Source organism: Agelaius tricolor, unplaced genomic scaffold, assembly GCF_023055355.1.
Source record: "Agelaius tricolor isolate 1412-34295 unplaced genomic scaffold, bAgeTri1.0.p SCAF_3, whole genome shotgun sequence".
NCBI classification, from domain to species: Eukaryota; Metazoa; Chordata; class Aves; order Passeriformes; family Icteridae; genus Agelaius; species Agelaius tricolor.
This window is the reverse complement of record NW_027269263.1, coordinates 2,482,488-2,509,633: the sequence shown is the minus strand read 5'-3', so window position 1 is coordinate 2,509,633 and position 27,146 is coordinate 2,482,488. Positions and strand designations below refer to the sequence as shown.

The following is a 27,146-nucleotide window of genomic DNA, read 5'->3' as shown; positions in this document are numbered from 1 at the left end:
ATTGGCCATTGGGTGTGTTCTCCACCCTTTGGCTGCCAGGGCTGGGGGCCAGGGCCTGGCCCAAGCCCCCCCAGGGCCAGCAGAGTCCTGCCCCAGGACTCTGCCCCCTCTCCTGCTGCTGCATTAACAGCCTCCCCCATGGGGCAGTGGTGCTTGCAGGGACCAGGCTGAGCTGGCCTCACACCATTGTCACCTCCTAGAAGCCTTGCACAGCACTGGACAAGCTGCTGCTTTGTATTTTCATAGCCTGAGGTAATTAGTGCCTGGCATCTGTAAAGGAAATAAAATGCACAACACCGGAGTCTCTAAGATGACACTGTTTTCATTATAGGTTTAATTTTGCAAAGAGCATAAAGGCAGATACATCAAAATGCCAAGAAGCCTCTGTTAATTAAAGCCTCTTTTTCTTTTTCTTCTTAAGATTTGCATATGTATCAAGCCATTAAAGAAAAAGATAAAAGGAACCCCAAGACTGTTTATGCATAGCCTTTATGACTGCAGCTACTTACTTTGCAGGAGACATTATTTTGACTGGAGCAAAATAATGTTCTGTGGCTTGACAGAACTCAAGGCTGCTCTGTCGTGCTCCAGAGGCAGACAGTGACTGGTGTTGGGAGGTTTCACCAGCCAGCATAGATCCTGCACCCAGATTTTATGCAGTGCTCTGCCTGTTGTGACATTCTTATACCATTCTTATATCCCCACTCCTGTTCACCGTTTGGTTGGCTCAGGTTTGGGGGAAAAAGAATGGATTACAGCTCCCCTCTGCAGTGCTAAAGCTTCCTCTGCTACAGCTTAATACCCACACTCTGTTTGATTATTTACCATTTACATAATGTTCCTTTCATAAGGTACAAATTACATACCTCCTCCTCAGATTAACAGTGAATTTTCCTTGGAACAGGGGCAGAGTTGGCAGCAGGTGAAAAGTTGCCTCTGTCCAAATCACCAGCATAAATCTCCCAGACTTCTTAGCCCAGGATTTCACCTCAGAAGCTTGGGATCAAGGTCTGTGTTATTTAGTTGGCAGGAGAGTGTTTGGTGGGTTTCAGAGAGGTTAGTTAATTACCCTGTAACTTTTTTCATCAACCTTGAAATAGTTAGCAAGGACATTTGGAGCTGTGCCTCACTGTAGATGCTGTTTGACTTCTCTATTCCAGGACTAACAGCCAAATAAGTTCAAGTAAAATGATCCAAATTTTACAGTGCTTATTCTGGTAAAATTCACTCTTTGTTGTCACTAAATAAAATTAAAAAAGAACCAAATCTGAGCTTTTGGAACTGTCCCCTTAATAGCTGGAAGGAACACTGGAGACATCTAATGGATGATCAATATGTGAGAGTTCAGTACAGAAAACACTATATTTGCTTTTTCTTTTTTATTTTTTTCTTATATATTATCTACAAGCACAGGCTTTCATATTTTTAATGTAAAAATGCATACAGATCATTATATATATAAAAATCAACTAGCCTTGTAGCAAACTGCCAGATCCAACTATCCCCAGGTTGGGGACAACCTGTCTGGATCCAGGTGCAAACCCAGTGGCTGATCCTCACTTCCATCTGTAGTTGCACCAAACCCCCAGATACAAAGATTCTCAGAGTTCTAGGGAAGTTTTGGGTCCTGATCCAGGTCTTGCAGCATGGGCATGACTAACTCTTCATCAATTGAAGATAAATATTTTTAAAAATTTCATAAATGACAATCAACTTGTTGAAGGTAACAAGTATCCCTTTCACCTCTCCTCCCCATTTTTATTTTCTTTCCCATCCTCTCTCTGCAGAAATGGCAGAGGGCAGAGAAATTCAATATTAGTGTCACATACACACACTTAAACAGCAGCAGGAGAAACAGAATTGAGTCTGTTGATGTCTGCTGCAGAAAGGCTGCTGATTGTGGGTTCATGCTGCAATCAGCCCTTTCAATGCTTGGGCAATTTTGGGCTCAATTTGCACTTTGTGGGAATAGGAAAGATTTATAACATAGCCAGTAATAGGTTGCAACATTGTGAGCAACAGTAGATCGAGTTGCATTTAATGCTATGTAATGCATATCAACAGAAATGGCTTAGAGGGAAACAAATTAATGAGCAATTAATTAAAGAAGTTTGTGTTAATTTTGGAGGAAAAGTCACAAAATGGCAGCCTCCTTTTTGACCAAGTGTTTATCTTGTTTGGCAGTTTTGGAATTCAGTCTTTGCAAATTAATGTTTCTATTTTTATTGTAGGTTCTTTATGTAAAAAGGGATGTTTGCACAGAGGAACATTTTATTTTCACCAGGATTTTATAATTTATCCACACAGATGTTATTAAAGAAGATACAATTTGCTGGAAATCTTACAGGGAGGCTGTAACTTAGCCTCTCCTTCCTTTCAACTCTTCTCGCATGAATATGATTAATTATTTTCTCTTGTCATTCATTTATAACCTTTTTGTATTTTAAATGCAGCTCCAACCTGAACCCCAAGAAAGGATTTTCAGATAAAAGAACAGTTGAGATTTTCTGAGAGGGATGAACCAATTGCTTAGCACACCAAAGTAAAGACATGACTAGGTTGCCATGGGATTGCAGGTAAGGATTTTGTTTACTTCGTGCACCAGCACTGATTTGAAAGATAACAGAACCTCAGTGCTTCAACTTGCAAATGCTCACTCTGGCTCCTAATGTAATTAAATTGCTGGCAAGTTCAGTCCCTCAGCTAAAGAATTCTGGTTTGTGATCAGGCACTAGCTTGCTCTTTTACACTTGTGTTGATTCTACAATACTAAAAATGGCAAAACCTCTATTCTTCTTTTTTTTGTATTTTTTTTTCTTTTTTAAAAAAGTTAATGATATGATGAGTAGTTTGGGAACAAGTGTGTCACAGAGGCCTGTTGCAAGAACCCTCTGCTCAGAAGCACACAGTGAAGTTTCCATTGCAGTGTGTGCATCTGATGTACAGCAACACACGTGAACATGAGGACCAAAATATAGATATAGATTCCAGGACAGTGAAATGAGTTTTTACCACCTAGAATACAGAAGCAGAGAAAACAAACAACAGCCCAAATAAAATATACATCTGAATGTGATGTTCTTTGCTGGTTGGGTAAAAGTGAAAGTTTAAAGTCTAAAAAAAAAAAGTATTTTGGTAAAATATCTTTAAGAGAATACTTTTGAAAGAAGTCATAATTTGGAACTTTTCTCTGTTCACATGGATATACAGATCTGCCTCTTCAGCCTGTTCCACCACCTATGTGGCTACCTATAGCTTTACAAAGTTCTAGCCAGCTAGATTTACTCACTTTCCTACATCTGTGGCAATTTGAATTTGACAGGCTTTTGGAGTCACTTCCTCACAAATAACCACATGAAGTACAAAGCAGTGGAGAATGAAGTTGTAAGTAAATGCTCCAAGGGGGCTGTTCCTCAGAGGAGAACACTGCTAATTTGTCATCCCAACCCTTGGCTGTGGTTCCACGTGTTGACAGTCTGAGCTGCCCAAAGGGATGCCACACCACTGGTGGGAGACCAGCAAGACCAGCACAATCTGAATTAAATGCTTCCAGTCTTGATTCTTGCATCTTTTAGCAGTTAACAAACCAACTAGATAGGAGGCAAAACTTAAATGAGATCATGAGGGAGAAGGAAAGCACAGGACACCTTTTATCCCAGGCACCAAAATCTGATGAAATGTGTTTCTGCTTCAATGTGCGAGATAAAAGCCACAAAAAACCTGCACTGCTTTGAGCCCCAGAGTGCTCCAAGCAGCATCTGGGAATTTAAACAGCTGACAATTATGGTCTTTTGATATGGTAGAGGCCCTTCAGATCTGATTTACATTTGGGCTTAGACTTTAAATACTTGCCTTCCCAAGGATTCCGCTCTTCTTCGGTATAAAATAGACTAAGAGGAACTACTTAGATTGAAAAAAAAAAAAAAAAAAGGAAAGAAAAAAATCTAAAAACTACCCATAGCTACATTAATAGTAATGTCGTTCTTCTTTTTTTTTTTTTTTTCAGTTTGATTTCCCAGCACACATACTCCAATTTCCCCAACCACTTTGAGGGGGAAATGGTGAAATGCTGCTGGACTAGATGATTATTTTGGAGAACTCTGCAGTTTCAGAGAAGCTGGAAGAGTACCTGAACTTTAGCTCTCTTGAAATGCGTGTCTAGCTGGCTAAACACTCCAGGAAATAGACCTTTCCTATATTTTTTGCATACCTTGCTAAGAACATCAACACTCATGGATTTGACAAAAATAACAAGGAAGGAGTGAAAGCATACAATGAGCCAACTCAGAGCTGGTGAAGGTGTCAGGTGAACTTTCTGTTTCAACACAGCAGCCTCTACACATATTCAGTCCTGAGAAACACCAGTTGTGATGGTTGTTGATGGACTGAGGGCTGAATCTTACTCTCCAAAGGCTACTGAGAAGCTGTCTGGCTGGAAGTGATGTTTAGGCACTACTGACTTGCAGGGGATTGGAGCTAGCCACGTAGAAGCAGAAGTTTCTCTCTTGGTTGCCAATCCCCACAACTGTCTAGTCATTTGGAGTTCATTTGGTGTTTGTTTGTTGTTTTTTATTCCCCACATTAGTCAGAAGCAGTGTGGCTAAATACATTTCAAAACAGGAAAACAGTATGATTCCGTGTTACTCAAAAAAGTGGTGGCGTTTGTCTTTTTGTGGTTTTTTTCTTCATTGCAAAGATTTGACCATTTCTCATTAAACTCTGCTTGCCCCATCCCTACTCCAAGCTAACACGCTCTAAAACACTTCTCTGGCTTAGGACAGCTCTTTTTAGCTGCTGATTTTGGTCAGCATCTTATTAATGGCCTGCTTGACGTGGGTGGTGGAGCTTCTCCTCCGAGTCTTGCCCTGGACCATCTTGCGGCGCCGCACCTCGCGGCACAGCTCGTAGAAGGCCTCCATGATGTTCCCCTCTCCCGTGCAGGCCGAGCACTCGTAAAAAGCACACGCAAGTTCCGTGGCCAGCTTTTCACCTTCCTCCGTGCTGACTTGCCTGGAGTGATCCAAGTCTGCTTTGTTCCCTACCAGGATCAGGGTGACGTTTTTGGGCTTTTTGACCTCGTCCAGCAAGTTCTTAAGCGGCAGCATTTCCTCGAAGCTGCCTCTGTCCGTGATGTCGTAAACCAGCACGAAGCCCTCGCCCCATCGCACGTGTCCCTCTTTCTGAATGGCATCCTCCTGTTGGAAAAGACAGAAGAATGCCTCAGGAATTTGATTTATGAAGAAGACAGAAGGTCTTCAGACAGGTGCTGGTCCTACAAAGCTGTGTGCATCTGCTTTACCTTATACTTTGCTCACATCACCTTTTTTATCGTGTGGCATGGGAGATCTCTTCCACCCAGTGCCACGACCTGCCTAGGCCTGTGCAGCATGTTCACCTGCCATGTTTTAAAAGGGAGACCTGACTATGACAGGTCTTCAAAATCTGTTGAAATCTGCTCTTCGCTTTGGTGGGAATCATTGGCTGAAGTTGCCAAGCTCCATCACTTGACTGTAGAAATAGACTGTGACTTTGTGCCTGCTTTCTGGACTGGCCCTGAATAAAAAAGCATGACAACAAAATAATTTTATCCCCAGAGTAAACCCCTTGACTTGTTTGTTCTTCCAAGCAGGATCCCTGATGGGAAGGGTGTGGATCCAGCACAGGGGAGGAGAGAGGGGGTTCTGCCCGGAAGGAAATCTGTGTCCCCAGAGTGGGGCACACCTGCCAGCCCCTGCACTGCTGCCACCAGCACAATTTCCTGCCCTGCTGCACACCCCAGCCAAGGCACTGGGTAGCAGCAGCACAGGCACCCACGCACCTGGCCAGCTGTGTCTAGTATCTCCATGGAAACCACTTCATCATCAATGGTAGCTTGGTGACGGTATGTCGACTCTAAAATAAGAACACATGTTGTGAAACGTATTAGAAAAACGTAATTTTCTTCTCTTTTTTTTCCTGTTTTTTATATCTTCCTCTCAGATCTCCCAGCACAAGAGCAGACATGTGACGTGCAGTTTGGCTAAATTTTCCTTGCTGGAGCTCTTCCAGCCCTCCTGGAGCACATTCAAGTCCTCTTTTCTAAAGCAGCAGCACTTACCTCTCTCCATAGGGCACATTCTTTACTTTCCCATGGGTTAGACCTGCAAAAGCCTGGTGGATGCTGCAGTCTGCACCCAGCAAAGGACAGCTGTGGCAGAGAGCTCTGCAAAGCTATGTCCCGTTTTTCCTGTTTGCTCCCAGGAAAGGCTGCTAGCTTTGGAAGACAATACCACAACTCTCAAGGTATCCAGCTCAATAGACTGTCACTGCATAGCTTGTTGATCAAAACCAGGATGGCTGCAGATCAAGGAACCCAACCACTAAGCTCAGGCCCTGTACTGTGAAAAAATTACAGACCAGTTAGGTATGTTAGGAATGTGTGTTTTAAACATGCTGAAATCATCACATTCCCCTCTTCTAGCCAGGGATCAAGCAGTGATTTCCCTGTTTATGATTTATAAGGATAACCAGTGGGCATTAAGCATTTACACTATGGAAAAATGGAAACCAACAACCCTATTTACTGTCCCAGGTTTTGGAGCCAAGCAACTAATCAGAAAACTAATGACAAAGCAGCTTGTTTTATCTTAATAAGCTGATAAGCTAAATTTGATAGCATTTGACCTAAAATGTGGAAAACTATCTGTGCTAACATTCAGATTTATTACTGTTGCTAGCTCACAGATGTCCTATATCAAAAGACAAATATGCATGCTGTAAAAGTCTGGCCAGTGACTATGAATGCTTTGCATTGTCAGAGACAAAATTCTTTCATTTGGTGTAAATCTCTTCAATAGGAACAAAGGAAGGAAACTTATTTCTTTAACTTGAACTTCTGCAAGGGCTGGTGTTTCATAAATGCCTGTTTTCATTATTCACTTAAGAATGTCAACTCCTCACAATCAGGAATGTTTCAGTGCTGTCAGTGCTGCAAACACTTCCCAAACCAAAAATGTCACGCCCTCCCTGTGCCACCTTAATTGCTTTAACAGCCCAGCTGTCTCCAATAGGGACAAATGGCCAATTTACTTGGGCAGATGGCAAGCAAGCTTGCTGTAGGGTTTCAGGCCATGATGACTGGCTTTCTTAAAGGCTGTAAATACGCCTTCTGGATGGTATTTCCAGGCTCTTGAAGGTGTTGGAGTCTCTCTCTGTGATCCTGAGGCTATGCCTACACAGCAGAGTGAGGTATGTCAAAGTCCCTTGGTGGAATGTCTTATCTGTGCCTTCCACACACCCTCCTGGCTCAGCAATTCCCTCAGGGAATGCAGAAAGAGCAGGAAACTCTGCTTTGCTGTTAGAGCTGCACCTTCAATGAGCTATTTCAGTGTTGGGTTGGGATTCCCTGTGTAGTACTCCAAGCTTGATGTTATTTAGGAACTTGTGCTCTGTTTCTTTGGGGTAGGGTGCTGTGCAGGAGAGATGGCTCTCTGAGTAAGGAGTGTGATTTTAGCTCCTTACTTGCTAAGGCTTTGCAGTGCTCATTTGCCTTCAGCCATCTGGTCCTGTTTGACAAGTGGCTGCTGAGAATTTTTCCACAGAAGCTGAGAAAATGCTCACCCAGCCCTGACTGCAGGATATCTGTGAAATGTCCTCAGGAGGCAGGAGGGAGTAGGCCATCCTATGAGATTTATAATAATATAATAAAAATAGAATATATAATAAATATATAATAATATAATATAATTTATAATAATAGAATATATTATTATAATATATATATTTAATGTAATATATAATAAATCCTTGAGATTTATTCTCCCTATGGAATGGAGTCTCCCTATGGAGTCTCAAGGAACAGACTTTTGCTCACCATGCAAAAGCAGCATGAATCTTAAATTATACTTAACTTCTCAAAATAGGACTCTGGCAGCACTTTATGTTGCAAGTTTAACTTGCTTTGGCTGCTCATGTTGGAATGGAATTTGATCTTGGATGAGTAGCACCGATTTAGGTCAGATTCGTGTAAATAAATCTTCCTAAATGTGTGTCTGCTCCTGTGCTCAGGAATGTGTGGTAGCTGGGTGAATTTTAATGAGGAGTGTAAAACAGCTGGACGTTGAAAGCATTTTTGGTGTAATCACAGACATGGCTTCTCCTTCAAGGGAACAGAAAAATCTGAAGAATCTGGTTGTCTTGTAAATTATGAGCCCTGAAGATGTGAGTCCTAGTCTGCTCACACTGATCCCATGGTACATCACAAAAACATTGCCTTCCTTTGGTATTTATTGGTATCATTTTCCTTGTGGCACTGCCTTTTTCTTTTTTCCCCCCCATCTTTTCCCCCCATCTTTTCCCCTCTTTGTCCCTTTTGTCCTTTTTTTCTTTTTTTTTTTTCCTTTTTTTTCCTTTTTTTTTTCCTTTTTTTTCCTTTTTTTTTCTTTTTTTTTTTCTTTTTTTTTTGAGACATGCAGCCAGAGAGTAACTACAGGGCTTGAGATAACTGCTGGACCCCTGACCGAAACAAACCCCTGTGTGTTTGTGTCTGTGACTCAGCTGAGTACCCTTGACTGCTATTAGAGTTGATGAAATAAAATAGGTGCTGCTGGATATAGCGTGTCTGAGCTCTCTCCTGGAATAAACTGCACCTCAAAAGTCCTGGGAAGTCCAGAACTGGTCAGATGAATCCAGGCTGTAATAGGCTTATGCTTGCATCATTGTGGTTAAGTAGAAAAAGCAAGGTGCAGCACTCCACCAGCAGCTCCCAAGATGATTTTAGGCAACTTTCTGCACTTCAGACCTTGCTTTGCACCAGGTGTTACCCATTCTACCTCTAAGCCCCCAGAGATGGAACAGACACCACGGAGCCGAGCTTTGCTCACAACAAACCCAGTGTCAGAGCAGAGTCAGGGAGCTGCTGTGCAGACTGAGCCTGCCTGAATCTGGCAGTGCTGTGGGAAATGATTGATTTATTTGCCCTGCTTCAATATAAATAAGTAAATCTGACCTGTTCTTGCTGTGCTTCCAGTCATATTCCCAGTAAGAGGCTCAAAGGTGTGATGAGGGTGGCTTTGAAGGCTGATGCCAGATTTCAGAGTGGCTCCTGCTCATAAAGCTGAAATCCCCCAGCACCCCTGCAGTGCAAAGCACTCTTGGTTCTTATGGTTCCATTGTTTGAAAAATTCAAGTTTATTTCAAATAGATTTTGAGTGGTCAAAAGGCCTGAGAAACTTGTTGGAAAATGGCAGCAGTTGGTTTGGTTTTGAGCCACAATAATTCATTAATTAATTAATCAAATGACCACAGCTGCTGAATAATTGTGGAAAAAATTATTTTGCAGGGAATAAAACAACTTCCCTGGGGGCTCTTGGTGTTGATAAGCAAATTACAAAATATCTTTATTCTTCTGAGCAATATGATTTTAAAAAAATACAGGAAAAAACCTACTTTTGTAGGGAAAACTTTGAAGCCCATGATCCACAGACTGTCTATGGATGAAATATTCAGTCACAACTTGTTCACATCACATCCTGGCACTACTGTGATATTTTAAACAGAGTTTTGGCCTGTGATACTTGGCTGGTCATCTCTCAAACCTTTGTTTTGTCCAGGACTATCCTGTTTTTCTGAGTATATTTGTTCTAGAATATTGTAGTTTGTCAAGAAAAAACTGTTCTCTGGAAATTAATTTCTAGATTTTGAGTTATATTTGCAGTGATGTAAAAAGTTTTAGTGATGTAAAAAGCTGTTTTCAATACTTTTTTGCATGGAGGTGTTTCTAGGTTTTAGGAGTGGGTAAATCAGCTGAGATGAAGCAATTATATTTTACAGGCAAACTTAAGCCAGCCTGGTCTGTTGTTTTCCTTTAAGTACAGAGGGTCACAACCTCTCTTTCCATACAGAATTTTAGTTGATTTTTTTGTCAAGAGAGGTTACTAAAGCATTTTTTAATGTCCTTGTTTTAAGAAACTTTGGTCTAATGGTGGTTTTCAGCCAGGTGGATCTAAGAAATGCAGGAGATCTGGAGAAAGACTTCTTGTGTAGTGATTGCAGCAGAGTTTTCAGACCAAAAACCTCAGCTAATAGACATGAACTCTTAAATCATGGTTAAATTCCTGTTGGATGGCAGTGTCTAAAAGATTAAAAATTAATTAGTTCTGTTAACAGAATAAATGTTCTTGTTTATTGTTGGGGGTGGTTTTGTTGGTACCTCACTACTCATTTAGACTCCTGCAGTCTTTGACACCCATCAGGTGCACTTCTCTGTCACATTTGAGAACGGTGACTTTCACTGTTGGGGAAAAAACACCCCAAAAATTATTACTAACCCTGGCAACGTTTTCCCAACCCTTCCTTGACCCAGCCCTGGTGAGGTTTGTCCCCCTCTGCATTTCTCTGCTGCTGCAAGAATTTTGCACATTTTAGAAAGCCCCTGTAAGCTGAGTGTATCCTCCTGAAAGCCTCTCCTCACTGCTTCCTTCCTCAACCCCAGGTTTTCTCAAAGCACAGTGGAATTTATTTTTCTTGCTTGCCTCTGGCTGTTACATGTTCCCTCTGTTGTTTACCTTACAGGAGGGTTTTTATTTTGCCACCAGCAGTGGTTTTACAGTCAGTAAAAACACAGTACCACAGTATAACACAGTACCTTGTGTGTTTAGCACATATCTCTAATGCTAATGCAGCATAACCTCATGTCTCTCTATTCATTAATACCACAGACCCCCAAATGAGAAAAATTTGATTATTTATTAGTAATACTATCAAACAAGATGCCAGGAATGGCCATTGCATCATTTTTATCATGTGCAAAAGGAGAAAAATTAGTAAAAATAATGTTTTTGGAAGGAAACATTGTGACTGATAATTGGATTTGGACTCTTCAATGTTGTACTGTGCATGTGTAGCTCCAAGAGCCAGGAAATAGGGAAGGAAAAGCTCCAGGAGGTGGAACACTCTGTCACTGTCATATTTTCTGAAAAATCCCTTCACCAGGATTTCTTCTCCTGGGAAGCTGAGAAGCCTCAGAGAAAAATGAAAACAATATTATCTGATTGCTTCTCCTGTGTTTGGCTGCTTTGGAATGTGGTTGGGACATTGTTTACCAACAAGTGAATTCTTTTTATTTAATGACCAATCACAGCCAGCTGTGTAGGGACTGTGGAAGCAGTCATGAGTTTTTCATTATTATTTTGTTAAGCCTTCTGTAAGTATCCTTTCTCTATTCTTTAGTATAGTTTCAGTATAGCATTCTTTTATATAATATTATATAGATCATAAATAATAAATTAACCTTCTAAGAACATGGAGTCAGATTCTCAACTCCTCCTTTGTCCTAGGGACCCAAAAAACACCTCATACACTTCCCATAGGTGTTGTGTGCTCTTAATGCACAGCTGTCAAGCTACACAAACCCTCGTGTCAAGCTACAAATTTCAACCAAAACATGGATGTGAGAAGATATTTGTTGGCAGAGATATTTAACCTGTGTCTGGAGCCTCCAGCCTGCTTCACATGCAGTGGATGCTGTTCTGGAATTCACGTGGTGATGTGCAAACTGATTTCATTTCAAACTTCATTTTTGGCTGCCATCTCCAAGGCCACCTTTGCCAAAATCAGATTTGTGACTGCAGTGCTGCAGGTGTCCCCAGGCTGCTCAGGTCAAAGCTGGGCACAAAAGGAACCACGTGGGAGGCACTGAGGGCACCTGTGCTGGCTCAGCTGCTTTCAGTGCTTTTTTCAGTGCCTTTTTCAGTGCAACGTGGAGCTCTCAGAGGTTTCTGTTCTATGTAAATCCAGGCTGGGTGAGGCATAGCAACCCTATTCACATCCCTAAGTGCTGGAACCCTGATTACTGAGAATTTCAGACTTTCTGAATTTCAGTGCTGACAGGCACTGACCCCCAAGAGAACACTGCATTTGACCTGAGGCTGTAAAATAACTTCCAAAATTGAATGATAAAACTAAGATTATAAGTGTGTGGTTTGAATAGAAGTGTGTAATATCACATAGTAGAAAATTTAGGGTTTAAACTTTTAGAATATAGTAATAATATATATAAAGCAAACCAGAAGTTTTAGGGCAGAGGCTAATCCTTCTTTTTCACCTTCTTCATAAGTTTAGGTAGTGTTATATAATTTGATAAAAAGTCTGTATTGCAGGCCATGAGTAGTTAGTTATTAAACTAAAAGTAAAAATAATTTAGGTGTAATTTCTTAATTAAACAGTTTATCCTTAAAAAGCCTTGTAGAAAGAGATAGGGCTCCATTTTTAGTTTAAGTGACATGCTGTAGAACTCACAGCTTGTGAAACTATAATATAAATAAGAACTAATAAACATCTGAGTCAGAACAAGAAATAGCATCTCACACATTTAATCCCAACCTTAGCAAAAAAACCCCCAAAAAATCCATTATCTGAGGAAGCACGGGGTAGTCAGCAGGCAAGAGCCTCTGCACAAGGCAGCATCTGGGGCTGTCCCTGGTCCCTGGCGATGGACAGAGAATATTTGTGGGTGACCTGAGCAGAAGCTTCAGATGCTGTGGGGATTCATGGGGGGAAAGGATGCTCCATGGAGCACAAGGACACATGCAAAAAAAACCAGCTACTGTAGTGGGGAATATGGAGAACAAATCCAGGAGGAATGGGGCTTGATCAGGCTGCTGCTTAGTGAGAAGTTTGGTTTTTATCACATTATCCTCTTTATGATTAAGTGGGAAGGTAGTAGATGGCCAGTGTTTACATAGACCATAAAGTTCTCATCTTGGTATGAGAGGTTCTGTTGCATCCCTGGGATTTCCTCTTTTTAGGTAGAAAACATGGGTAATATAAACCTAGCCTACAGAAAATTATTTTTTCTTGATGTGTTGATATTTTTAATAAATAATATTTTGGCCTTCAGACAGAAATTGTAGAATAGTTTTCTCGAAGAGGACTCTAAAAACAATTAAAGATGTCTTTGTTTATTACCTCCTGCTGCATGCAAATAAGTTGTTTCTGCTGCATGGGAAGAAAGGGTTTCTTTTGGGAAGTGAAGTGGTGATGCTTTTCCTTTCCTATAGGTTCTGTTTTCATTCAAATTTTACTGGGGCAGGCAAAGAAAATGTGGGCAGGTACCTGGAACTGAATTCATCAAGGCATGCTAAAAGCAAACCAATAAAGCCAGAGCAGTGCTAACAAGTAGAGAGTAAGCTCAGAGGTTTAAGCAGTTGTTGGTTGTTTTGGTCTGTTGGTTTTTTGGTTTTCATTTAATTTTCTTGCCAATGCTTGGAAGGGAAGTTGGTTCTTGGTAGGAAATACAACCCTGCTAAATTTAAGCCTGATAAATTTAATGCCTTTTTGTCTGATTGCAGCAGAAGTCTTTGATGGTGAAGCTGAGTTTCACCTTACTTCTGACAACATAAATGAAAACTAACCAGTGAGAATTTTCTCACACCCAAAATAAGTAAAACAAAAAGCCTTGTCTCCTGGGGGTGCAGAGGCAAGCACTGGAAAATTCTGCCCATCTGGGAAACATCTCAGAATATGATGAGCAACAAAAGTAGGGGAGAAATATTTTGCAGCTGTAGCTATAGCAAGAACAGCCACTGCCATTCCTGAGTTTTGCTGTCTGTTGAGCTACTGCAAAAAAGCAGTATTTTTATTACTGGCATCAGGAATATCTTCATCTTGAGACTCATATGAAAGAAAACAAACCACATTTTCAGATAACTGCTTCCCATGTCATTGTAAGAATCCTCTGTTGCTGCTCTCAATTACAATTTCATGATTTCAAGTTTTTGTTGAGAATTTTAGAAGCCAGATTGGTGTTTTAAGGTGCTTTAGGCCATATGAGTCCATTTCCTTAGAAACACCTCAGAGAAACTGGGAATTCTTTCATGGCTCATTGCTATAATGCATTCAGTATAAATTCCTCCTGCTGAAGAGCACAGTAAAAATGATACAGCATATTAAATGTACATCAGGTTAAATAATGTTGCTGCTGTTTTGATGTAGGAAAAATATGATCACAGGAAGATGCCTAGGAAGGCAAAACTTAGACTGCTGAGGACTGAATCCCTTAAGCACTGAAGCAGAAGGAATGAGTAATTTTGTCAATAAAAATCCAGGATACGAATAGCTGGAGTCTGGCTTGAGAATAAGGCTGTTTCCCAGTGATTTATGAAGTGCCTACACATTTGCCATGGCAGTCCCTGAGGCACAGGCTGGCAGCCCATCCTTCCAGCCCCAAATGTTGGTTACCACTACACCCCACCAGGACCACGTGTGCTTGGACAGGCTGGAGTTGTCAGCACGGGTGTTTGGATGAAATATGCAGAAGGCAAAGTTCTGCAAGGTGGTGGCAGAACTCTCTGCCTTTCTCCTCACTATAGAAAATGTTTTTTTTCAAATTTTTTTCAAATTTTCCATCATGAGCTTCTTGCAGACTGCAGTATCCTGTGGGGCAGCTGGAAGAGGAGGGACTGGCAGGGGAGGCTGCGTTCCTTCCAGGGCTGTCAGCCTTTCCACCCAGGGCTTCAGGGGCATCAGTTAATGATTTATAAACACCTCTTTCACTCTGGGCTGCTCTGTTCGAAGCTCTGTTTGCTGTCTGGGCAGTTTCTCCCTCATCTGTGCTGCTGCAGGGTTTTTGTGCTGGGGAGAGGCAGTTAAACCTTCAGGAGTGCTAGGGCAAACTTGCTGAGTAAGCCACCAGTCAAGAAAACTAAAAAAGCCACAATGCACAAAGATAATGTTTCCTTAACTTGGGATCTGCAGCAGGGATGGCAAGCCCAGGGATCAGGGGTTTGTGTTCACATGGTATTCCAGCTGTCCAGACAATGTCTTAGCTGAATAAACCAGACAGCAGAGACAATCCTGGAGAGCTCTATTTGGACCTGAGCTTTTTATCATGGCTTCAAGTTGTCCCAAAAGGATAGTTCTTGTATCTTCTCTTGCTAGGATATATTATAATATATAATGAATTATACTTAATAATATATAATTATTTATATAATACAATATTATAATTATACAATAATATAGAATTATTTTATAACCATAATTTATAATATTATAAATAGATAATAAATTATAGTGATTCTATTTATTTATATTAAATATATTATTTCTATTTTTAAAAAATAATAAATATATAATAAATTGTACTGAATAACTATACTTCTACTCTTTAGTGAGATTCCAGCTAAACTGTTTCTGGTTCTCAACCATTTTGATGAAAGCCAGTTTGGATTTATTCCTACTTTCCTCTGCTGTTTATGTTGTTCATACAGACCTGTATTTATCCAGTGCAGAAAACAAACTCAGGCCAGCATTATTTGCTAGTTTTGCCACGTTATTTATGTCCTGTATGGGACCTCCACCCTTTCCTTGTGATGCCTGAATGATACTGTTTTGCTAACAGAACCCCCCAGCTATAGATGTAAGCAAAACTGCCCTTCTAATGTAAAAATAATCATCCTTGCAAGAAGTTTTCCAGTGGGAAAAGCCTCCTTGCCAGTGTAAATACCTTCACAAAGTCATTTCTGCTGTTCTTGCCACAGTGGTGTAATTTGCAAGTCTGGAGCTCGTCTCTAGGAGGTTTAGTTTCCTGCTGTGGGAGAATTCAGGGCTCTAGGAGAGGATTCTGTCTCCTTCCTTCAAGAAATTGTTACTATTTTATCTCCTATTTTTCTTGCTTTCCTGATGCCTACACATCTTACCCATGTTTGAGGGTCTCTTATGGGCTGTCTGTATGTTGCATTAGATAGGACATTATAGGAACACTGTTCAAAGGTTTTATTCTGCCAGGGGAGCAAAAAGAGTGAACAAAAACCTGTAAAGAAATTCTGATACAGTCACAAGAAATACTCTTCAAAAATGTCACTATTTATCTACTAGTCCTGGCAAAATTATAATTTTTCTTAAAACCCCTATTTCTTAGAGTTACCTCTACTTTAAAGTAGTTAAGAGTCTTCTCTCTATCCCTTTCTAATTAAATAAACTCCTTTGCTTTCTGTCTTTCTTTGCCTTTATACACAGTCCTGTTCTATTGATCATCTGCTAACAGAGAGTTTTCTTTTCAGAGGATTGCCAAAATCCTATGAAATGTGTGAATAGTTGGAGAAAGACATCTAGGGGCAGTGTGAGAAAGCCAAGACACTTCTAGAAAGGTCAGCAAAAATATCATCTCCTTGTTTGCTGAGAGAAGTAGGTTTTTGTTTCAAATCCAGGCTTTGCTTGGTGTTTCTGTGTGCCTTTGATGAGTGTCCTAAATGTGAGTATCAGCTACTCTAGGGATTTGCAATCCTTCTGTAAGATGAAGGATTTTGTAGGTGAGACACAGAGGCAGACACTGCAGACAACAAATCAGTTACAGAAACAAGAAAAGAACTGAGGAGCCTTTCTCCTGCATTTACCTGGGGGTTTATTTATTTGGGACTTTTTCCTATATAGCAAAAACTGATGTTTCAGTCCTTGAGCCTCAGGAGCCTCCTGATTCTCCCAACTGTACTTAAAAATGCTAATCCAAAACAAATGACAAAACATAGTTCATAACACACCCCCCTTATATTTGTTTTTTTGGGGGGAAGGTTTTCTTGGTTTGTTTTGATTTTTTTTCTCCCAATTCCTGGATACCCCAGCTCTGTTTCTAGTAAAGCAAACTGTTCAAGTTTTGGTGGAACAACAAATGTGTTCTCAGAGAAATGATGCAAAATTATTTTTGAAAGTGCTCAGCCATAGCAATGATGAATTTTCTTCTTTCATCATTTGATCCAGGAGATTCTCCCTGCATGCCATGGCTTATGGAAGAAGGAAATTTGCTGCTACCATGAAGTTCTCTGCAGGCCCCCCATCTGTCTGCTGCTGTGATGGCTCTTTGGGCTTTCTCCTCCTTTTTTTGCCTTTCAGGAAAAAAATAAATCTAGCAGATTCCTTGATCACTCGGATTCAGCATCTCCAATTTTAAAATCAATTAAATATCAAAACAAACCACAACATCTCAATTTTTGAGCTCAGGTGAAGGCACCATAAATTCTGGGCACTGCCAGTAGCTCCTGGGGGGAATTGCTGAGATGCAGACTCAAAATTTGTTATTGCAATTTACTGGGACTGGGGAGAGCAGCTATTCCCTGCTGAAATCCCTGAAAATCATGGGGTCAAGCCCTGGGGTCACTGAGGTCCATGAGAGTCCCACATTCATGACAGGAGTGTGACTTAACTGGTGTCCTACTCAGGCCAAGCATTTTAACATCACACTGAGCTTGCTTATACGTTTTTCAAGTTTTGTTCTATTTAAAAACATGTAAACATGAATGAATTTTGGTGAAATCCATGTGGGAATCCAATCCCCTTTCTCAGTGCATATTTGACTAGCTAAAGAAGACTAGTTTGAGGCTGAATTATTCATGTATTTAATATTTTAGAAAACAACTGCGTGTATGTTTTAAAATGTGCTATTCCAGCCCATTCCTACATAGATCTCTTTCATCTAATTCTGTTGAAAATGTGAGATAGCTGCAATTTTCTGTAAATGAAGATGGATGTGGAAACCCATTCACCTTGATAATGCCAGGTAGGAATTTACCTCGAGGAATTTAGCACCTTTTGGAAAAGCAAACAAAAACCCCATGCCAAAATGGTGACAATGAGTTGCCATTTAAACAGAAATATTGGACAAGTCAAGGCTGGTGGTTAACACTCCCCAGAAAATGACCTTTGCTGAGGTTGCTGCCCTTTGGCTGAGAACAGTTAAATGAAAAGCAGAGTGAGATGTACTTTTGGTGAAGATGCAGCTGTCCTGCCAGTGTTTGCACAGATCCAACATCTGCACAAGAGTGGCAGAGCTGCAGAGCCCTGACTTCAGCAGCAGCTCTGTTTTCCAAAGATTGCAGGGCTCAGTGATGTTCCTCCTGCCAGAAAATGTTATTTTGTGGTTGGTAATTTGGCTCCTGGTGGTACAGCATTCTATCCAGGTGCTGCTAAAAATATGGCCCTTCATTTACTTCTGGCAGGTTAGAATAGTAAGGAATATTTATAAGGTGTGTTTTTCCCCTTCCAGTTAAAATGTGCCACCCTTGAATAAAAAGAGGAACAGTTGGGTTTTTTTTAATATGATGCTTACTTTAGGTTAATGTTGAATTTCCATCAGGCCTTGAACAGCTTGGTGAAAGCTTTCCTAAAAATAGGAATTATCTGGAGATTGCTTGCATCAGAGGGCTAATGGGTGGTTGAAAGCTTGATATAAGAAATAAACTATAAATTTGATGTTCTTGTCTCAGCCCCAGTGATTTTTGGCAAAACCTCCCGTTGCTTAGTAGCTGGATGGTTTGCATCTGTTTTACTCCTGTCCTTTTAGAATAACTTGACAAAGCTGCTTATTTCTCCCTGTAGAGGAAATTATCCTCACTGACACAACTTTAATTTTTTGTACTGATTGAGCATATTCCTCTTTCCACAGAACTGCCAGCCCATGACTGCTGAGAGGAAATGAATCTATTCTGCTGAAGCTTCTCAGTGAATTCAGATGTTTACAGGTAAGTGGACACCAAATCACTGCAGGATGACAATGCTAAAAGACAGAAATGCATTTTTTTCAGGCACTGGTTTTCAAAGCTTTTCAAGGTACAGTTTCTTTCTCATTGATCTCTGAAGGCCTAAATAGTGGTTACAATTTCAAGATTTTTTGTCATCTCTAACAGTTCAGAACCCTTTTTGAATCCCATTGTGATCTGTTTGAAAAAAATAATACTTTACAAAACAATCTCTTGGTGAGCAGCTTCCACCAGAGATTACTGTGATTAAGGAATAACTCCTTGACAATAGTTTATTAGTTTTTGAATTTCTCAAACCTTTTCCTCAGAGCAACCTGGAGAGCTGAGCATCACAGTGAGTGTAATACATAATTTAAGCTATTATTCTCTAGACTGAATGGTGATGTAGAATTCAGTAAGTCAGAAGAGATTTAATTTTTTAGTTTATTGCTGCCTGCACGAAAGCTTTCCTTGTTGCAAAGAGAAGACAATTAGATTCCTGAGGGGCACAGTAATTTGCAATTGTATTCATTTGTAAAACAGAAACAAAATGTCAAGCCTTGTACAGCAAAAAGGGCATGGGGCCCTCATAATAGGGCAAAAAATAATAAACCTTGTAGCTTGCTAATAACTTCATTTGTGTGCTTAAACAAGGCAAAAAGGATGGTTCTGCATGCAGTGGCCCTGTAAGAAACTGATGAACTTGGACTACACAGATAGAGACTTTATACCCCTCTTGTCAAGTTTTTAGAATGTTGCACTGGTGATTGAAATGTGAAGCACTAACACTAATAATGCCAAAGGAACATTCTATTGAACATTCCATTGTGCAGCACAAGGCAGGTGACACATAATTCACTGAGGACTACATTGATAGTAGCAGATAAAAGAATGTATTTGAGTTCAGGCTGTGCTGAGATTTATTTTCCCAAGATGGGAGTTTTGATGTCTGTTATCTCTCCATTTTGCCAAACAAAAATCCTGGATGCTTGCTTTTTACAAAGGGCTGCCTGGGTTCTGTAATAGAATATATTACACTTCATTTCTGCTCTGCAATTTTATGGCATTTTCTATTTCCTTAATGAAACCTGTTAAGGAAAGAACACTAATAAAGAAATTGATATTTAACTCTATGATCTGTGTTGGAACCTGCAAAGAAATGTTATGAAGGAGAGAGGAACACATTGTTGGAGAAAAGAGAACTTTCCAGCCCTTTACTTTGTGTGTGAATTACTTAGTCCTGAGGTATTGAAGGCACCTTCTAAGAAGTGAATGCCTTGTCTTGCACTTCTTGGCCTGGATTTGCAGAGCATTTAAATATATGCCAATTTAAGAAATACTAAAAAATTTAAAAATTGACCTTGGCACAAATTTTAAGTGAAGCCTCTAATTCAGGGCAACTTTTTGACAGGTTTTTTGAACTATCTGCACCAGCTTCTTGAAAATGCCAGACCCAACAGAGCTAAGTGGGAGCAGTGGAAGGGACATGTGGATGCCCTTTAGATGATTGGTGCCCCTATCTGGTCACCCAAAAAATGAGAAACAATATAAGTTTGAAAATGAGGACAAAAAAATTACCTGAGTCTAGGTAGGCTGACTGTAAAAACATTTTTTTGGCCACAAATTTTTAAGATCTCTATCCCAGAATACAGATCTGTATCCCAGTATCTTATTCTCAAGCAGAAGACATTTGGTATATGTAAAAGGAGAAAACTGATCTCACAGTAAATGACTTGAAGAGTTTAATGCTGAAGCAATTTATTTCAATGGCAGAATTCCCCTGGATTTCTGAGTGGGCAGAAATGTGCCTCATACACTAACTCAGCCTTTGTCTGCTGCTTCTCTATTCTGCCATCTTAGGCAACAATTTGTTCCAGCTTAAAATGACCATAGAGAAGCTTTTCTTTTGCACCAAATTTAGAGGCTGACCGAGGCTTGGAATTTTAGCTCTGCGATTCCATTGCTTCAGCCATGCCATTCCACACCCTGCTTCCAAGACACAACTGTCACATTCACATTTTCTGAAAAACCCCTTTGCCCAGGATTTCTCTCCTGGGAGACTGGGAAGCCTCAGAGAAGGAGTAAAACCATAATTATCTCATTGGTTCTCCTGTGTTTTGCTGCGTTGGAATGTGTTTGGAGATTGTTTATCCAACAGGTGATTGTTTCATTGGTTTCATGTGAATTGTTTTGACACATTGGCCAATCAGGGTCAAACTATGTCAGGACTCTGGAAGGAGTCACGAGTTTTCATTATTATCCTTTTAGCATTCTGTATTCTTTAGTATAGTTTAGTATAGCATTCTTTAATATAATATAGTATCATAAAATAATAAATGAGCCTTCTGAGAACATGGAATCAGATTCATCATTCCTTCCTTTGTCTGGGAACCCCTCAAATGCAGGACACAGCCACCTACCCAGTGTTGGGTCGTACTCCCAGATGAACCGCTTGGTCAGGAAGCGCACCACGAGAGCTGCAGGGACAAAGAGATTTGGGTCAGAAGGACAAGGCATCAACTCAACAGATTGGTTTTAAAGCTTTCCCAGCAAAGTTTTCTATGTGAGTGGACAGGTAGCAGCTCCCCTAAGCTGTGAGCTTCTTGGGGCACTTGAGAACTTGTCACTGTTCGTGGCCCACTTCACGCTTTTGGATGGGAGCAACAGAACAAATCAAAACAAACATACCAAAAACTTTTTGCAGCATTAAAGCAACTACTTTGGATGCTTTAGGTATCCTATAACCAGTGGGGAAAGTGTTGGTGGTTTTAGAACCAGCTTTGATACTTCAAAATGAGGGGTTGATCAAAATAACTTTATTCTTGAAAACTTGCCTTTGGATTGTAAACCTTGTAAGGCAGAAATAACTGGCTAAATAGCTTCCTTCTCTGTTTTGGCATGCCTTGCAACAGTTTAATTTCCACATTTTGCCTACTTGAAAAAAACAGATTAAATATTTCAAACCAATGGTCAACACATGCTATTAATCAATTTGCAGAAATAGAAAAACAAGTTTACATTTTGGAGCACTGGACAGGTAGTTCTTAGTTTCAACTTACAGGATAAGATCTTGCTACTTATATTCTTGTATTTAAGTTTTTCTATCCCTCCAAACTCCTTAAAAACAACTCCTATAGACTTAGATTATTCTTTAATTTAAAACCATGCACTGCTTTGAATTTCTAATGATGTAAATGAATAATTTACCCCTGCAAACCATCCAAAATCCTTTCTCCAAATGAAACCAGAGATATCACTGCACAGGCTAAGAGTGCAGCAATTACAGCTACAGGAAAACTTTTCCTTGTCATCAGACCCATATGATTGTTCCAGCTTTTGGTTGCAGGTGGACAATAAAACCCAGCTCTGATCCTTTTCCAAACTGAAGCCAGGAGAATGCCTTCCATCCCAGACTTAGGATAAGGCAAGAGTCTGCAAAATAAATCTAATGAATTATAATTTCCTTAATCAGACAATCAGAATATTAGTTTTAAGAAGATTAATATATCTCATACTTGGAGGGGTAATAAGAAGCTGATCCTTAGGAAATGAGATCGCTACACAAGAAGCGATTTGAAGTTGGTGTTATTTTAGGTTTCTATTTTCCTTAGGAAATCCTACTTTGATTTTTTTTCCTCAGGCTTTGATGAAATGCTGTCCTTGTTCCTCAGAGTAGATGTGGCAATTCTTAGTCAAAGTAACTTTTCAAGTATGGTCCTTAACCTGAATTCCATAAGATAACAAAAACAAGATGACCTCTTTGTAGCTGATTTTACATCCATGGTAATGTTGCACCACAAATTTTTTTTTATGTACTTATTATCATAGCTGGAATAGTTCAAGCATCTTGTTGTTTTGAAAGTTTGGTCATGATTCTTTAATTGCTAGTAATAGATTCTCTCTTATTAGCTTCTTTGTCAAAGACAGATTTAAAAACAGATTTAAAAACATTAAACAGATTTAAAATTACTTAAAACAGATTTTAAAAATCAAACAGATTTTAAAAATTTATTTAAAATTTTTAAAGAATTTAAAAATGTTTTCACAGCCATACTCTGAAGGAGAAGGAGTGATGGGCTACCTGTGTGGCAGAGCCAGAGCCTGAGCCTGTGCCTGGACCTGGAGAAGCTAATGAAGACAGATTAAAGGTAGAAGAACCTGTCCAACTGTTTTTATACTTAAACATGGTCCCCCTATTTATGATAACCTTGTACTTGTAGATGGAAATTGCTGGAGAAGAGAGTAGAAATGATGGAGGGGATTGGAAGTTTGTCAAGCATGACTAAGAACAGTCACAGAGAGAGCTCTGAAGGGAAAGAGAGAGAAGAGCTGGTTTTGGAGGTGCCCAAATATAAGAGATTAGAAGGTGACAAGCCATAAGAAGTACAAGTAGAACTGGGCTGGAGGTGCTGAGATGAGCCTGGGAGGAGAAACCCAGGTTTCATAAAGCCCCGGGGTACACAACCCACAGTTATTACACAGGATGAAATGGTGCAGGTGTGCAGGGCTGCAGAGGTGAAGAATTAGAGATCACAGGTGTAAGCTCTGCTGAGGAGGGGGTGGCTAGGCTGTATTTACCTCCAGCACATGCAGATACATAAATAATGACATGTTTAGGAGGGTGCAGAACTAAAGAAAGAAGGGTGGGAGCTGGCTGCCATGCACAGTCAGATGGCAATCAGTCTCTGCTGGCAGACCTCAGAGGTGAGCACCAAAAGCACAGTGAGCTGCTTGCTAGGCACTGCTGCCAATGAAGTATTTTTATAAGTATTTTCCTTTTCTTTGGGCCTAGGGAAGGGAAGGAAACACCCCCTTATCACAACCCCAGTGAGTGGGGAACTACCAGCTCCAGAACCATGAGCTCTGTGTCTGTTTTAGGGCACTGTGGGGCTGTGCAGGGCTGCTGGCTCTGCTCAGCCTCCCTGCTTCTGACCCAGTCAAATTCCTTCAAAATGCTGCTGCTCTCTGTCATGGCAGTGGTCACAGCACATCCTATAAAGCTTTTCACTTCCACACATTTTTATGAGGCTGAAGATTAGCAGCTAGCTGCATTTCACAGATGGGGAGCATGAGAGGTTCTTGATCCAGAGCCTGTTCTGTTTATAAGTATTTCAGACTATGTTGGATGGGAAATATCTTCACTTTTGCCTCATTAGGGGTGCTCAGCAGATGGGCCCTTGACATCCAGTGGGATATTAAAGCAATGTATGGGGCTTTGCTGCCTGATTTGACTGAAAATAGATGATGAGGGAAGAGCTGGGAAGGGCATCCAAGTGCTTGGGCTGTGAGTCTGGAGACCAGCTTGCTGGCTGCTGCCTCCTGCCCCAGCAATGATCCCCTGGAGCAGGGGTATTACTGGAGCCAGGCTGTTTATGTTGAGCTCACTCACTGCCAGATTACATCACTTTGCTGTAAAATAGCTCTGCCAGCAGAAGAATCAGGAGTGAGGACATCAGCAATTCACTAGACTTGGAGCTGGAGCAGTCAGATTGCTGCTGCTGGCTTAAATGATGCTTTGGGCAAAATAATAAAATCCCCCTTGTGTCCTTAGTAATGTTGTATAAAAGATGAGTTGAGATGGGCCTTACTTCCCTCTCACCTGAGCAAAGGTGTGTGTGCTGTCTGACGAGTCAGTTTTACTCTAATGCTAATAATGAGCCAAAAATAACCCAACAGACTAAAGAAAACCAATCCAAATGCTGGGTTTTAATTCAAAATAACATTGAGACCAAAACTGTCTGAAACACATTATTTTCTGATTAAATTAAGTGACTAATTCCAATATTCATATTAAAATGGCCATTTCCAGTGCTCATCCTCAAATTCATTTTGAAGCATCCCAGGCTCAGATTGATGCAGTAGTTAATAGGAGTGAATTTCATGGCTCTACACTGAGACTGCTCCAGGCTCTTCCCTGAACTCTTACAGCTTGTGAAACACAAGAACTTGCAGGCTGGGAAGGCAAGAATCACCCACAAGCTGCCTTGTGGGTTCCTGCTGTGCTGTTTGGAGACATGACCATCACCAAGGGGAGCTGATGTAACATCCCAGCAAAGGAAGAACAGACTCATGTCTCTTTCTGCCTTTCCTGACACCCTCACTTCCAACTCAGCTGTTTTATACAGGGCATAAATTAGGGCAGAACTTGGCACAGGACTTTCATTCACTCATGTTTAAAACTTCTGCCTTAGAAGTTATTCTTGGAGAAGAATCTGACTATCTGTCAAATACATTTGCAGTGCAGCTCCACTGAAGACAATGAAGTTATTCCAGGATTTAACATGGCATATAAACCAAGGTTATCAACCACATAATTAATCAATTTCTTTCAAACTTGTATGGCTGAGTCCCTTTCTCAGCTTTAAAAATCCCATTCCAACTATTTTGGAACTTTTTTTTTGTGTGTGTGTGATATTTTGCATCTTGTTTTAGATCTTTGTTTGGATTTAGTAACATATAAATGCTCTAGCTAAATTTACAATCTGTCTGAACACATATCTCTGTGGATTTGGTTTCATTCCAGCTAATACAAGCTGAGTTTTTTGGGGAAGAAAGGAAGCAGGGTTTTATTTGAAAAACAACCCCCTTCCCAAAAAGTTACAGAGTTCAAAGTTATTCTAAGAAAAATAACAATTTTCCACAGTGAAATAACTGTATGATGACTCTTTTATGCCATGAGAATTTTCAGCTATAAAAATGGTCTGAAAGTAGTCCCATTATTTAACTTATCAACAAGTCCATTCCTGGTGCCATGATGATGTGTCATCAGTAAACCACACTTGGCAGGAGACACCAGAGTGGTTAAAACCAAAGGTTAGAATGATCAAAAAGCACTTTCAGAAATGAAGTATTTCACTGTTTCTTAAAATATAGATTTTTGTTAGAGAGTTCATCCTTCAATCACCTTCTCAGAGGCCCCTTAGGTATTGGAATTTCAGCCCCCCTGGAAGACAGGGTGAGTTCCAGCCTGCAGGATGGCAGTGCTCTGGATTCTGGTAGATGATGTTCTCCCTCCTTAAACAGCTCTCTGTCCACGTTCAGGAAATAATGGTTTTCTTTTAAAGGCAAAACCATGAGGATTTAATTTGCTTCTGGAAGGGCAGGTCATCTGGGGGTGTCTGTGTGTGGGGGAAAGTGTGAACTTATAATGCAGAGTCCTTTTCTGATCCATCAGGGATGTGAGCACGCACTCATTGCTTGCTCTGCATCCGTGGGCCTGAGTTTGAGTCAGCTCTGATGGGATCTCTGCAATTCTGTGATGTGGGGATGTGAGGGCTGGGTGAGACATCAACAGCAGCACCTCTCTGCCTCCTCTCTTGGCTTGCTCACCGTGGTCACTTCTGATGTTGGGACCTGCTGCAGTAAACTAGAATTTTCCTACAGTAAATCTAATGGAGCAAAGCAAGATCCGTGAGAAAAATAAGGGAGAACTCAATGAAGCATAAAAATGTTTTGTTTTACACTGCCTTGCTGTTTCAAACTCTGCATGTTTTAGGCATTTTTAAGTCACTGTCTCAAGCAGTGAGCTGTGCAGAAAAATTCCTGTTTATGATAATTTTTCTTTAAAAGCACAGGGAGGTCCTCCACTGTCTGCCAATAGAAGTTAAAAAGGATGTATACTTTAACATATAAAGTTCAATTAAACATAAATACCAAATGTATATATTATATATACCATGTAGCAATTTATATGCGACAGTGTGTGTGTATATACAGGTGTATATATACAGTGCTATAGCACATACAGCCAGGATTGAACAGCTGTGGGATGAAATGTGCTGCTTTTGCCTTTCAGGAGGTTTCACTGTGCAATGCAAGCCTTTTTTCTTCAGTGGTGATGGAAAGGGCTTCAGTTCTGTGGATTCAAATCTGAGCAGCAAGAGTGGTTCAAATGTCTTTTTGTTCTGGTGGAATATAAAAGGACTGGAATACCTGTCTCAAATATCTCAATTCCCACTTGATCATGGTTGAAACCATCATTCCACATTCAAGTATTTCGAAACCACTAATAAGCTTTCAAATATACAATATTAAGTGCTGTAGATTGGATTTATCTCTACAGTGAATAATATTTCACATGCAGAATGTGAATGCAGCAGGACTCCAAAGGCTGTTTCAGATATTAATTCAGCAGGTTGTCCAATTAGATGTCAATAATTGACCTTCTTTCCACAAGCTGTTTGGAGAGAGTATCCTACTGTGGAAGAGACAAACAGCACACTCCTGCTCAGCTCTGCTTTTTTGCAATCTCCATCAGGTCATTCATATTCCAGCCTGACTAAATGTCAGTGTATTTCATGCCACTGTCACTTTTCAATTTCTGCTACAAGGTTTTGGGGAGTATTTCTTCTGTTAGTGGCAATTTCCCTCTATCTCAGATGTAACTGCATTTTGCTTCTGTGGGAAATATTCAATTCTAGGAACTTGAGGGGAAAGAGCCTGGGGAAAAATAACCTGTTTCAGGGAGTTCATCTGAAATTCTGGAAGTCTGTGGCACAGTGCATTTACATATTCATCTCAATTGTCTTCATGGGGGACTGGACATCTTTGTATGCTCCTCTGGATAGTTCACCCTGACTTTTTTGTTGATTAATAGTCATTCATCCCATCCTCACTGAACAGGAGGATTTTTGTTGTCATATTTTCCCCTCTGCTTTC

At 40.4% G+C, this 27,146-nt stretch overlaps 1 protein-coding gene across 1 annotated transcript in view; it reads right to left on the bottom strand.

Annotated features, from left to right (window-relative positions):
* Positions 1–316: 316 nt before the first annotated feature.
* Positions 317–27,146, bottom strand: part of RERG (RAS like estrogen regulated growth inhibitor) — a 93,124-nt gene continuing 66,294 nt past the window's right edge. Inside the window, exons 3-5 of the mRNA XM_071422121.1 lie at positions 20,909–20,965; positions 5,819–5,892; positions 317–5,195 (exon numbers count right to left, since the gene is read on the bottom strand). Of these exons, the coding sequence (XP_071278222.1) occupies positions 4,788–5,195; positions 5,819–5,892; positions 20,909–20,965 (539 nt within the window). The 3' untranslated portion in view covers positions 317–4,787. The remainder of the gene's footprint in view (positions 5,196–5,818; positions 5,893–20,908; positions 20,966–27,146) is intronic.